This window comes from Talpa occidentalis, unplaced genomic scaffold (genome assembly GCF_014898055.3).
Source record: "Talpa occidentalis isolate TD23 unplaced genomic scaffold, MPIMG_talOcc4v2.1 talOcc4.16, whole genome shotgun sequence".
NCBI lineage: Eukaryota > Metazoa > Chordata > Mammalia > Eulipotyphla > Talpidae > Talpa > Talpa occidentalis.
The window spans coordinates 9,883,230-9,897,418 of record NW_023601653.1 but is presented as its reverse complement, the minus strand read 5'-3'; the positions used below and the strand labels follow the sequence as shown (position 1 = coordinate 9,897,418).

At 49.1% G+C, this 14,189-nt stretch overlaps 1 protein-coding gene across 6 annotated transcripts in view; it reads left to right on the top strand.

Annotated features, from left to right (window-relative positions):
- The window catches only part of RFX4 (regulatory factor X4), a 104,177-nt gene that overhangs the window by 50,903 nt on the left and 39,085 nt on the right, over window positions 1-14,189 (top strand). For 5 of the 6 annotated variants that reach the window (XM_037513709.2, XM_037513708.2, XM_037513705.2 and 2 more), the window contains exons 5-9: window positions 77-138; window positions 4,231-4,444; window positions 5,784-5,861; window positions 8,752-8,915; window positions 14,026-14,126. In XM_037513709.2, the coding sequence (XP_037369606.1) occupies window positions 77-138; window positions 4,231-4,444; window positions 5,784-5,861; window positions 8,752-8,915; window positions 14,026-14,126 (619 nt within the window). Of the gene's footprint in view, window positions 1-76; window positions 139-2,459; window positions 2,666-4,230; window positions 4,445-5,783; window positions 5,862-8,751; window positions 8,916-14,025; window positions 14,127-14,189 lie in introns of those variants that run through there. The other variant, XM_037513707.1, reaches the window with a different exon arrangement.

The window sequence follows — 14,189 nt, the reverse complement described above, 5'->3', positions numbered from 1 at the left end:
CTCCATCTCAGACCTGTTTGTGAAGTGCCGCCCTGTGCTTTTGCTGATGGTAACTGACTTTTGTGTTGACTTGCAGATCATAAGGCAGCAGTTTCCTCAGCTAACCACCAGAAGACTCGGGACCCGAGGACAGTCCAAGTAAGCACTGGCCACCTCCAGCTCCCTGCAGAGTCGGGCCCAGACCCAGCCTTCCACCCAGGTCGGGCAGGAGGCCTGTACCCTACCAGTGCCCCAGGAACTTTGCACAGCTGGGCTCCCCTCTCCTGGGACTCCCAAGAGAGGGGCTTCCCAGAACCCTTCTGACCCAGCCGCTTTAAGGAATCCGATTTTGTGCCACGCTGCCTCTGGGTGCTTTCGTAAAACAGTCATGGGCGTCTTCTGAAGGAGCACCTTGTGGTTTCCTGGACCATCTCCAAGTCACTTGGACTGTCTTGCTGACTGGCTCTCTGCCCGAGTGGTCTCCCGGGGGCTAGAGAAGCAGCTGTATCAACCCCTGTGTGGGAGAGGGGATGGACAGGCCCCCTCATAACGTGGCTCAGGGGGCATCCTGCTGCCCTTTCCTGGGCCAGCCAGCCCACCAGCTCTGGTCTCTCACTCCCCGGGTTTCAGTAGCGGGTGCTCAGTGCAAGAACATGGGGTCATGTATTCTGCTGCATGAGACAGACGGAACAAAATAATGGAATTAAGACAACGAGAGTTGACATAGAAAATAACAAGCCGGGGCGGCGGGGGCCTAGTTTGGAAAGGGTAGCCCTGGAAGCCCTTTCTGGGGCATGAGAAGGATGCATGCACACCTGTCTGTAGGTGGGGGCGGCAGGAAGGACACTGTGCTGTTAGGGTGTCTCTAAAATTTAGAATTACAGGACTTGCCTTGCAGGGTGTATTGAAAATTGTTGGGTGTCAATAGGTGTTCTGTGAAAAAGGGCTGGTGGTCCTGTTGGCTGGGCAGGTGCCAAGGTAGGTCCTTGTACCCCAGGACTTCTCAGAACCTTCATTATGCTAATGCACAGGTGAATCCACTAGAGGGTGCCTCATTACGCAGCGTTGCCAAACATGTGACCGTGCAGAGTAGCAGGTCAGCACATAGTGCCTTGTAAAATACTGAGACTTTAAAAACAAAACAGCCACCCCACAGGACGCACAAGACTTGTCCCTTAGTGGTGTTTTAAAGGTGTGTGTCTCAGCCACTCCCCTCCTGTCACCCCTGGGCAGCACCATCCTGTGAGGGCGGTAAACTGTGGAGTCAAGTTAGGTAAAGAAAGTGGCTGATCAAACTGGGAAAAAAAAAACCCTTTTTGATAAAGTCCTGGAAATAAAGGAGACTAATTTGTGTGTGTGTGTGTGTGTGTGTGTGTGTGTGTGTGTGAGAGAGAGAGAGAGAGAGAGAGAGAGAGAGAGAGACTTAGCAACTCTGGGGGGCAATTTCCAAGGAGATGGACAGAAAATTTCTGAACAAGGAACAGTTTGGAATAAATTTATAATAATTTCCCAAGGCGACTAAGGAAAAACAATTCTAAACCAAAAATGTCACTTATAATGAGAAATTCTGGTTATTAGTTTAAGAATGGGCCTTCAGCCTTGGTCAGAGTATGGCGTACAAATGCCAGATTCTTTCTTATGGGTTTGCTGGCAAGCACAGTGCTTGGCACACGGCAGACAGTGGAAGCGTCATGCAGAGAAGTGAATGGTTGGAAGAACGTGAGTGGAAATGAATTCTTTTTCTCCAGCACATGGTCTTTGAAGAGTCACTGGCTCCAACACAATATTGTCCATTTCTAAGCTAGAAGAGTAGAAACAGATGGTAAAGATAGGCAGAGAGAGGGAGCAGAGATGGCAAATGTGGCCCAGAAAGATTCTCCATCCTGTGCAAACTTGTAGAAAATTTCCTGAAATGTGAGAGCTTGTTTTTGGGTTTGTTTTTGTTCTTTTTCTCTCTTTTTTCACCTAGAGGTTGACAAATTGGGCAACATCTTCTTTTAAACTTGGGTGTGCTCAGTCTCGTTGTATCCTCCCCGTAAGAATTCTCCAAGGTTGGTCAGACCTTCCACCAGTCTAAAAGTTACTAAGAAGCTCTAGTCTCCAACCTGCCCCTCAGCCTTACTGAGAAACACCCCTCAGCACATTCACCTTGACAGAATAAACTCTGGGGGGGTTAGTGGAGCGCTGGCCACAGCCCCACAGAACTGAAATAGAAACACTCAGAAGTGATGCGGGCTGGTGCTCTCTGTCATTGCTATGGCTCTTTTGCTAGAGCTGTAGCTTCTCTGTAATTGCTGATTTTAACAACCTTCACTGAATAATCAAAAGTGGTTTGATGGGGAAATGTTGTTACAATTTGACCTTAGGAAATTATAAAGGGGGACTCGGTAAAGTGAGGGAGGTGGGCCCCAACTGCCTTCCCACCTCAGAGCGCTCTGGGAGTCCCGGAACCAGTCCCCTCCCCCTGCAGAAAGGGTGCCCGGGAGCCCGAGAGGCAGTTATGACAGTTGGGGAGTAGAAGGCACAGAAGACAGATATCAGCTCGACACAAAGAGGAACTTCCTGAGAACCGATAACTCTACCGACTTAAAATGAACTGGGCTGCCTTCGGAGGGTCTGAGTTCTTGGTCCCTGGAGGCATCCAGATAGAGGCGGCTTGCCCGCTGAGCAGAAGTATCACAGAATGGTATCCGGAGCCAGGGCGGAGGGAGAGGGGAAGTTGTGTGTGCTCGTCTCTCTCCTCCCAGGGAAGCCCTCTCGTGACTCAGTAGGCTTTCTCATTCATCTTATTCTCTGACCCCCACCCGCCCTGTGTCCGTGAGGAGAGCCGTTCATCTGTGACACAGCATCTGAGCGTGAGGTCCATGAGTGGTGCATATTCCGTATGATCGTGTGGTTGTAAATGTCTTCTCTAGACCTGCTAAATGAGAATCTCAGGCAGGAGGGTGATGTCTGCATGTCAACATGTTTTGTCGCTGATTCTTCTTATTCGTGAAATTTGAGTATCACTGGCTTAGTGACTAAGAGCACTTTACAGATTTATCTTCTGTCTCCACAACTTTCTGGGTGATCTCGGGTTGTCAGTTAAACTCTCGTCCCCCCAGGCCTTAGTTTCCCAGTCTGTAAATGGGATAATAATTAGTTCAACTTCCTGGGTGGCAGGTGGGAGGGGGGCTATTGTGAGGTTAAATCAGTAATGTGTGTAAAGCACTTAGCACCATGCTAGCTGCTGTGAGGAGCATCGTATTTATAAGGGTAGATGACGACAGTCTCTCCAGTGTGGGGAATCACAGAGCCACGGATATCAGGCAGGCTTAAGCCTCCAGAGTTACCGTCGGTGCTTGTGTCAGTGCTGACTCTTGGGCCCTATTCCCACGTTCCGGATCTGTAGGTCTGGGATTGGTATTATTATTACTCTCTGCAAGTGACTCAGACAAGTAGCAGAGTTATAATGCCCTGGGCAGTACTTCGTGCTCACACAGACCTGTGTTCAGGAACCTGCTCTCCCCTCGACAGCTGTCTGACCTTGAGCAAATGACTTGGGTTTCCCTGCCCCCATTGTTTCATCTACATCAAGACTGTGATAACCCTCACTTTGCAGGGTTAATTTGCAAGTTGATGCATTCAAAGCGTGGCATGTAGCAAAAACTCAGTAAATTGTAGATGCACTCCAAAGTGCAGCCGCCATTCCCCGTTATTCTTAACTGAAAACATGGCTAGCGTTAAGCCCAGTTTGAGTTAATCAAAGTCCTTGTCTTTGTTTCACATTCAGTGTCCACTGAAGGACTGAATTTCTCTTTGGACAGATGCAAGTGCTTTCAGACTACCTTTTATTGATAAGAAAAAGCTAGGCCCGGGAGGTTGGTGTCGGTACTGAGCTGTCACATCCACGCCCTTCCTTGTGGACCCCACAGTGGGGGACATTCCAGTGCGGAGCCTCTGGGAGCTCATCTGGCACATTAGATATAAGATATTAAGTACAAATGGAAAATTTTTCACCCCCCTTCTGCTTTGCAAAGTATTTGACTTAACATTTTCTGTAGGAGGCAATTTTGGTTATTTTTACCTGCCTGATTGATGGCTGGCAACATGGAACTTAGGCTTAATTCTAGATTTCAGAGATGTTGAGTCTTAGAGGAGAGTTAACTCTTATAGCCGAGGGAGGATGGGCCCAGTGTCCTTGACCTTGGGCACCCTCCCACCCCTACCCCGCCTGATAACAGCCCATGTGGGTCTCTCTTTGTGGCCCAGGTACCACTACTACGGCATTGCGGTGAAGGAAAGCTCCCAATACTATGATGTGATGTATTCCAAGAAAGGAGCTGCCTGGGTGAGCGAGACGGGCAAAAAAGAAGTGAGCAAACAGACAGTGGCGTATTCACCCCGGTCCAAACTCGGAACACTGCTGCCAGAGTTTCCAAACGTCAAAGATTTAAATCTGCCAGCCAGTCTGCCTGAAGAGAAGGTGACCGAGTTCAAAGGGCTACAGGGAACGGGCGGTTTCTTGGTCTCTTCCTCCCTCTCTTTCTTATACACACACACACATACATACTCTCTCTCATTCTCTCTCTCTTTCTTTCATTGCAAAATGGTAAGTATAAAAATACAAAATGAAAATCTCAGTAAAGTGTGGACTTCAGTTCCTTCTCTTGGTCAGCATTGGTCCATGGGGTGTGACAAATGTGAGCACAGTGACGTAAGTGGGTACGAGGTCCATGGAATTCCCTGCCCCATCTTGGAACTTGACAAATATAGTACTGATCTAACATTAAGTTTATCTCCCCACCTACTTACCCACCTTCTGTGATGTCACGCTGCCTCCTTTCAAGAGGGAAGGACCTCTCTCGTCTGGATCCCTTTTTGATTCTCCCACATGCTGCACAGATCATAGTCCCACAGACTGGGCAGACGCTGTCAAGTATCAGATGGTCTGGATAGTTGTGCACTTGGAGGAAATTATTTGGAATACAAATCTGGGGACTTCTCCCTGGGTCCCGCATCCCTAACACACCTCTGTTGATGCCACCCAGTGCACAGGGCGGGGTGAGGGGTGGTTTGGGGTGGTGGTGTTGAGCTTCTGCTGTCTACATATTGCAGCAGGAGCCAGAGATGGGAGAAGAGACATCTGTTTGTCCAGCAAGCTAGGTTTATATGGAGCACATGTCTGTGTTCTGAAACAAGAAGTATATAAAGCATGCTTTAATTCTACGAACTAGATAAATCTTTTTTTTTTTAAATCAACAGACAAGTGTCCTATACCATGGCTTTAAAATTCTCATATTCCTGGAGCTGGAAATGAAATTCTTTTGCTAACGCAGATTCCAGAGAATTTCCAGATGTCTTTTTTATTTTGGCAAAAAGACCTCTTCTCATAAATATGCACAGGGTTTTTACTTTTCAGTATCTTAGCTGATGAGGAGAATTTAATTCAGTAAACCCTACCAAACTCTGCTATGCACTAGGCACTGTTCCAAATGTGGGAAACACAAGGAAGAATGAGATGCCATTTTTACTGTCCCAGAGCTCACAGTCTCAGGGGGTGGAGACTAGAGGCAGACAGAGAAACTGAGACACTCTCTGAGCCTGAGTGGGAGATGCACTCAGGTGTGCTGGGAGCTCGGAGGAGGGGGCTGAGAGCCAGGGGACACCACCTGCTTTGGAGGAGTCTCATTTGTGACTTACAGGACTAGTGTTAGTCAATTTCGCCCCCACACCAGGGCCAAAGCAACTTGACAATTGAATTTCCAAGGGCACGGTCATCTGTATTAATATATGCCTTTATTGTCGATTCCCCCCTACCACAGGTTTCTACCTTTATTATGATGTACAGAACACACTGTCAAAGAATACTGGACACTGTAATAAGAGCCAACTTTGATGAGGTAGGTCACCAAGTTTTGAGCTGTGAAGACTCTGTATGGAAATATCATAATACACTGGCTCCTATTTCATGAGCTCCTGGCCTGTGCCAGCCCTTCTGGAAATCCTTTATTCCTCTCTGTGAGCCTAGGAAGCAGACACCACTATTATCCCCATTTTACAGACCTTACATGTGAACAGCAGTTGGTGTGGCCTTTTCCTTGGTCTAGCTGGTCAACCACATCCTCTCCAATTGACTGACTAGGAAGACAACTCTGCCAGGTTACCTATCCCCCTGGGATTACTATATCAGAGACACCAGAGGAAAGCTAGCCCACAGTTTGGTTTTAATCTTTCCTAAAACTCAGCACATTTAGTGCTGTTTCCCTTCCAGTCTCAAGGTGTGAGCCATGTATCTAGCAAATCCTATTAGTTGGGCCATCTTGGAAGGTAGACAATGGAAGTCCATTTTGTTTTTATTTTAAAATGTTACAGTTTAAGAATGGAGAGGAGAAATAAAAGATTAAAGCACCACTTACATAACCAGAGAGACAATAAAATCTTGCCTAAAATGCCATCTGAAAGAGCATTTTGGTATGGCAAGAGACCACACGTGTCACCCCAGAAACTGACTCTTTTTTCTGTTTAAAGAAAATGCCTTGCAGGCAAAAAACCACCATGGGGCTGGGTGTGGACATTCAATTTGAGGGAAGATAATGCAGGCTCTCAAAGGGCTATAAAAACTAATAGTTAACTAGTGGAAGAAATCCCAGAGATTGCCTTTGTGTGTGTTTTACTGTGTGTATGTGTGTGTGTGTGTGTGTGTGTGTGTGTGTGTGTGTGTATCAGTCACTGGAGGGGAAGGCGTGCAGGGCACCCTACTCCTCTGCATTGTCTACCTCCCCGGCCGAGTGTCCCAGCAGCCAGCGTGTTGTGGGCTCCTGCACGCGTGTGTCACTGCACGCAGTCCCCGCGCGGCGCTGGCATGGGCTCGCAGCCACAGGCCTGGCAGGGAGAGCGGCATGCTGGTAGATGACTCTCCTCCTCCTTGACTTTTCTTTATTTGATTAAAAAAACAAAAAAACTCCCAAATTCCTTGGGCAACCATTTAAGTGTTTTTTTTTTTTTTTAAAGAAAAAAATAGTGTTGTCTGCTGTGTCTTACATTCCAAAGGTCACTGAGATGGGGGTAAAGAGTGATTCATGATTGGTTAAGGCAACTGGTTTCTGGAACAAACAACCCCCGAATCTTAAAGTGTTAGAAAAGCATTTGTCACGTGTGTCACCGTCCCTTGGGGAACATTCTTGGTTGGCAGGCTGGTTGCTGCTGGTTCTCCCTCCTTCCCTTACCTTCTTGCTCAAGGAACTGATGCTATTGGGTATGAAATGGTCTGCGATGCTGAGGATAGATCAAAACTGGAAAACACGCCCTCTACAAAGCTAATCAGGGCTCCCCGTGCCACCTGAACAGCCCTGAAACAGGCTTGCCAGCTAAAGACTGATTTTCCACAGATTTGTTTTAACCTACACAGTGCTGATTTTTTTCCAGAATTTCTGCTAGAAACTGACTGCTCATTAAAAAAAAAAAAAGAGTAGGTACGGCTGAATGCAAGGCGAGCTCTGAAAAGACAAGTGTGTTTAGAATCTACCAAATCTTAGGAATCAGCTGGGTAGAGCCTCTCACTTAGGGTTGGAAGGACAGACAGGGAAGTCCAGGAACTTGCCTGAGGCCAGTTTTCAAGGGCCAGCTGGGGTCAGGGGACAGTGGAAGGTCTTCTGGGGGACATGTACCTTGTCCAAGAGCCATGGTGTCTTCAGGCCCAGGTCACACCGGTAGCCACCACAGGCGTCCCGAGGACAGAGCACATGGTGTTCCTGGCTGGGTGACGTCCTGAGAGGCAAGGGTGTCTCACATCTCTAGGGCAATACACTGACTTCTTGGTCCTGGTAGTGTCCCTAGGATAGAACAACAGCCACTGACCTTCACTGAGCATCAACCATGAGCCAAGCGCTGTAGTAAATACGTTTTAGGAATCTTTGCCAAAACCTATGCAGCAAATGCTACTTTTAGCCCCATCTCACAGGTGAGGAAACTCACCCTGCCCTGCTCTCTCTCTCTGACCTGCAACTCTCACGGTGAAAGGAGGAGGGCCTCAAGATGTTCTGTGCTTTGGACATCCACTTGCCATTTGTTGGTCAGTGGTACAGCCCGAGTTCTCCCGTATCACATCAGCAGGTGGGACTCTGTTGTTGAGCACCTGCCTCACTCTGTTCCACGCCAGTGGCTGGGGTGGCAGCGCCACGGAGCTTCCCCTCTAGACACTGCCAATCTGGCATCCCAAGATGGCGGCATCTGGCCAGAGCTCTTTGGCAAGATGGCGGGACCTGGATTGAAGGGGCCTTTGCCCTTTATCCAGCTCTTAGTGTACAAGTTTGAGTCAGGAGATTTGTTTGTGGTTCCTACTCACCTTCCTTCCAGACATATTCCTCTTACCGGCAATTCCACATGATTCCCTTCTTTCCTAGAACAGCCCGGGCCCCGGAGCACCAACAGGCCCAAAGAATAGCAAGTAAAGTGCTTTGAGCTTTAAAACAAACAAAACAAACCTTTCCCAGACCATAGTAAGCCTCAAGGCCAAATAGGTCAACAGGCAGCCCTGGGTTGGAGGCAGAGGAGCCCCTAGGCCGCTAGGCGATAGGGTTCTCTTCCCAGCAGCACCGAGGGGCGGGGTAAGACTTGGGACAAGAGGCCCTTCCAGGGTCTGCTTGGTCACACCAGGCTGGGGCAGCCGCTGCCGCTGCAGGGGGAGGAGATGACAGCAGGGCACACTTGGGTTGGCCTTGGCAGAGCCCAGGACTCCATTGGGAGGACCCCATGTAACCTCGTGGCTGTTCTCTCTGTGGGTCAATACAGGTTCAAAGTTTCCTTCTGCACTTTTGGCAAGGAATGCCACCCCACATGCTGCCTGTGCTGGGCTCCTCTGCCGTGGTCAACATCGTGGGTGTGTGTGACTCCATCCTCTACAAAGCTATCTCCGGGGTGCTGATGCCCACCGTGCTGCAGGCGCTGCCCGACAGGTGGGACCTGGGGCTGGGTTACTACTCTCTCTCTCTCTCTCTCGCTCTCTCTCTCTCTCCCCCCTCTCAGAATTTTTATTTTTTAATGTGTTTTTTATTGAAGTGACATTGGTTTATAACACTGTACATGATTCGGAGATGGGAAACATAATCACTCGCTTTTGGGCCCTCCCTCGTAAAGACCATTCGTATTGGACTTTTAAAAGTTATTTGGCACCATTTGCATGGTTCAGAATTAAATATGGTATCACTGTCAAGTGTCCCTCCACTCTTGTCCCCCAGACGCCCTGGTTTCTTCCCAGAGCACCAGATATAATCGTTTTCTTGGGGGCCCATCCAGATCTGCTATGCACAGGTAACTAAAGCATATTATATATGTTTTCTCCTTTTGACTGAAATGGTGACTCACTGTATTTTCTGTTCTGGATTAGAAAAAAAAGTGATGTTGAACAGTTTCCCTGCCCCTCTGTCTGCACTCCCTGCCATGCTCCGTGCTGCTGTTTCCCCGGGGAGTGGGCCACGTAGAGCACAACCCAGAACTGCCCTTCCTTCTGGCTTCCAGAGGGATCAGCAAAATGGAGGGTGTGGGGCATGGCCAGGAGGGAGCTCGCAGGGAGGGAGGAAGTGAGAAGAGTGAGGCTGGTTGGTTGACTCTCTGCCTCCCTCCCTGTGAGGTCACCTTCAGCTGGCCTTGTACCTCCACCAGGCTCACCCCCCTCCCACGAAGCCTCTCTCCTTCCAGGTTGTCCTTTGGGCACAGGGGGGTGAGAATCCAACTGCCCATCCCCAGGTTGCAGCAGAGTCTCCCTTATGGGTGCCACATGTCGGTCCACACTTTTACATTGTGTCCCTAATAAACTCTCCTGCCTCGAGCAGCATGGGAACTGTTACAGAGAGTACCCACAGAGAGCCCTCTGTTTGCTTTTGTACACCTGCATACTGCTCCACTGTATTGACTTTAATCCACTGTCTTGCTGTTTCCAGTCTTAATCCACTACAAACAAGGCTGTTTGAGGACATTCTTGTTCATGGTGGAGAGCACTGCATTCTTTTCCTAGGACTGACTGACTTAAAACAACAGAAATTTATTCTTCTAGAGTTGTTGAGACCAGACATCTGAAATCAAGGTGTTGGCAGGGTTGGTTTCTTCCAGAGACTTGGTGGGAGGGTCTGTTTTATGCCTGTCTCCCAGCTTCCGGTGGCTGCCAGCAGGCCTTGGTGGTGTGAGCTTGTAGATATACATCGCTCTGGTCTCTGCCTCCACGCTTATAAGATTTGCAGTCTGGGTGGCTCTGTCTCTTGTAAGGACACTCGCCATTGCACTGAAGGCCCACGCAGCTAACCCAAGATCTTAGCTCAGGTTCCTTAATTGCATCTGTAAAGGCCTTTTTCCTAGACAAAGCCACCTCCATGTTCCCAGGTGGACATGTCTTAAGGCATCATTCATCCTACCACATGGAGTATATTATATGTTCAGGATAAATGCCTAGAGGGCTTCATTCCTGATTCGGAGGATATGTGACAAACTTTTCCCAGTGAAGTTTTTTATTTTTTTTATTTTTTTTTTTTTAATTTTCTAGAGGCATGTCTTATTTATTTATTTATTTATTGTTTGTTTGTTTGATACATGCACTGGGTACAGTCAGAAGCGTGGGAGGGTGAGAGAATTCACCAGAGCCAGAGCGGGGAGCAGAGCAGGCAGAAGGACCGAAGTACACTGCTGAGGGGAGCAGCGGGCGGCAGGAGAGGTCTGCGCGCCATGTGGGACCCTCCTCTGGTGGCCGGGGAGCAGCCGGGGATCGAACCGGCTGCAGAGGCTGCAGGCAGCTTCGCAACCCAGCGCTCAACCGCTGCGCCACCGGGGAGGCCCCCAGTGAAGTTTTTTTAAACTTCCATTTATCTTATTAATCAAATTGACTATGCCTTTGAGTAATTTGTACTTCTGTTCCCATAAATTCTAATCCTTTGACTTTTTCTATTTGGTGGTTGATGTTTTCCTTCTTGATTTGTGGGAGCTCTTATTTATTAAGGGTATTAATCATTTATCGGTGATAAGAGTTGCAATTATTTTTTTATTTGGTGGTTCTTTTTGTTTTTGACGTACAGGAATGTATTTATGGAGTTGAAATTATCAGCCCTTGATTTTATGCCTTCTGGATTTGTATCATAGTTTTTAAGCCTTCTCTAATCCAATTATACTTCCTCAGGGTTTAGCCCACTATCTTTATGGTTTAATTTTGAACATTGAATTTTTGCTCATTTGGAATGGCTTCTTTTCCCCCCACCCAGCCACTGACCTGTTGTCCCAATACCATATGTTAATTATTCCATGTTTTCATCACAGATTTCAGATGTTCCCTTTTTTTATTTAGTAGGTCCTATATGTATTGGGGCTGTTTCAACATATGCCATTGATAATTCTGCATCCTCATAGTCCAGGGTCACCCTGTTTTAAGTTTGTGCTTTTAAATGTAGTTTAACATATTTGGTAGGGCTAACTCCTCCTCATCCTTGCTTTCCTCTTTTAGGATTTCCCTGTGGTCTCTTAGTTTTCTACATCAACTGTGTTAGTGCAGGTTGGTTTGTCATTTTAATAAGTGACATGGCCTCTGAAGGTGCAGCAGTGTCATCCCCAGACACCGCAGCCAGGTGACAGCTGTGAGCCCAGGCTTTGGGGCCAGAGAAGTCTGGGCGTGGGGCGTGGCTCTCCCATTTACATGCTGCACCTCCTTGGACAAATAACTTCTCTGAGCCTCTGATTCTCACCTCTCTGCTGAGACTAACAACAGGGTTGATGTGAGGATTAAATGAGGAAACACGTATGAAGTGTTTAGAGTTTGGCCCACTGCATGCAGTGACAGGTAGCTGCCCTTTCCCTGCTGCTGCTGTTGTTTCAGTGCCACTGCTGGAGGTCATGGAGGAGGCTGCAAGTGAGGAGTTAAGGTGCAGAAGGGCTGGAGCTCGAGCTCTGAATATGGGCATCTTGCACACAAAGTGGGGGAGAAACTGTCGCCAGCAGAGTGGGGTGGGCCTGGGAATGCCTGCCTGGGGAGGCAGTAGCCAGGGATGGGTCAGCTGGGCGCATCCTCATAGTCCAGGGTAGTGAAGACAAGAGTGTCTGATAAGGGGGTGTCAGTGAGCGTCACTGGCCAGATGCATCTCCCACACTGGGGGTTCCTGAGGCCAGCTCCCCACCTGCTCCTTCCACACCAGGGCTCAACAGCCTGGATGTTTACCTTACTCCCAACAGACCGGCAGCCTTAAGTCCCAAAATAGAATCCTTTCCGGGCTGAATCTCTGCTTTTCTTCAGCCTCATAAAATCAAAAAATTACACTAAATGAAAGACTCTGTCCACAGTCCTGCTGTTGACCCTCTGCTCCAAAGGCAGCTCCCCCAGTTCATCTGCAAGTAACGCCTCCAGGCCATGTGTCAGGCGAGCACAGCAGGCTGCTCCCTGGTCGCCCAGCAGCCCTGAGGCAGGTCTCTAAATTATGACTCCTGCCAAGAGCAGTAAGGTGCTCCGAGAAATCTTCTCACTTAGAAGTTGGACTCAGTGTGCAACTAGCTGGTAACTGTTTTTTGAACTTTGCTGTATATACATGCAGTCATTTTGGTGCAATCAGTAGTTTTTTGACATTTATTAAGCACCTGATAGAAAGTAGGGAGTGTACTTTGAAGCAGGCAATGCGATAGAAGAACCAGGTCTGAAGGGGAAATGAGGAATTTTGTTTGGACATTTTGCATTTGAAGTGCTTTTGGGCCCACTCAGTGGACTTGCCTCTGTATGCATCTGGCCTGGCGTTCAAAAGACCTCTGTGCCAGAGATCTAACAGTGAGCGCAGAGGGTCAAGTTGTCGGCCTGGGCACCCTCCAGGGAAGGCACACAGTGTGCTAAGAGGGCCCAGGGCTGAACTAGGAAGAACTAGCAAACTAGGCAATGGGGGGTCGTGGCGGCTGTGTTTCCTGACAGGGACAGCTCTTTGAAGGTGTATGTCTGTGAAGTGGAAGGAAGCTGGTGGTAGCTTGAGGAGACAGGGAGGAAATGAGGCTTCTCTTTAAAGTGAGACATTTTGGAGTGCATTAAATGATGAGGGGAGTGATCCAGGGGAGAGGAAAATTTGTGCGGGAGAAGGGGTGTCTGTGTGGTCATCTCTTGAGGCGGTGAGGGTGAGGAGGAGGTGAGTCTTGGGGCAAGGGCGGGATGACTCCTTGATTCTATTAGGAAGGGGGTGGGCGAGGGGCAGAGCATGTTGGGAGTGGAGAGTCGAGGGCACCCTGAAGCAGGCCAGGCCAGGCGTTGGTGGCAGGCAAGGACGATGTGGATGGCCAGGCGTGGAGAGAGCTCTCTGTGGCCAGCATGGCCCAGGAGGACATCAGGGAGGAAGCCGGATCTGGGGCTAAGAGTAGTGATTTTGATGGTGAGAGCTTGAAAACAGCGTTCAATGTTCTCTCAACTCCAAACTTCTGTCTCATGTTGCAACCTACTACCCCCTCAACTCTTAAGCCCTCTAGCCCCTCCTACCTCCTGTCCCAAAATGGTCCTTAACTTTCTGGATGTGTTTCAAGGTCCACGTCAGGGTTGCCTGCCAGTTTAAAACCCCCCCGTTGCTTCCCAGTTCCCACCAGTGGCACGCTGTTTGGGAAGCCTGGTCCAGGCTGGGCGGGCAGCAGGGCGTGTGCTGCTGATGGGGCTCCTGCTCCTCTTGGGGGCCTCCACAGGAGTGGGCATCATGAGGAGAGGCCATTGCAAAATGACTGTCTCAGGCCTACAGCCCGCTGTCTTCACCCATCACACCAGGCTCTTCAGAAACACCAAGGATGGCGTTTTACTCTCAGGAAGAGTTCCAGAGGCCGCCAAGCCTCCCAGCGGCCTTCTCCCCACATGAGTGTCTGTGGCTTCTCCCTGGTGGAGCGGCGCTGGCACCCGGCACATTCTGTGGGTGCCCTTCTCAGCCCCGCCAGCTCTCCACAGGGCGGGGGCTGCCGGCCTGCTCTCCGAGGCTGCTGCCGTGCATGGCGCCCAGACCCGATTAGGGAAAATAAAACCCACAGGGCTCTGTAGAGAGGCTGGGGCAGCACAGAGGCACTTAAGACTATTTCTTTTTCTAGCCTAACTCAGGTGATCAGGAAGTTTGCCAAGCAGCTGGACGAGTGGCTTAAAGTGGCTCTCCATGACCTCCCAGAAAATCTGCGAAACATCAAGTTTGAATGTAAGTACCGAGCTTGGGAGCAGGGAGGGAGGACGTTTCAGTGCCAAACATTTCACAAAGGTT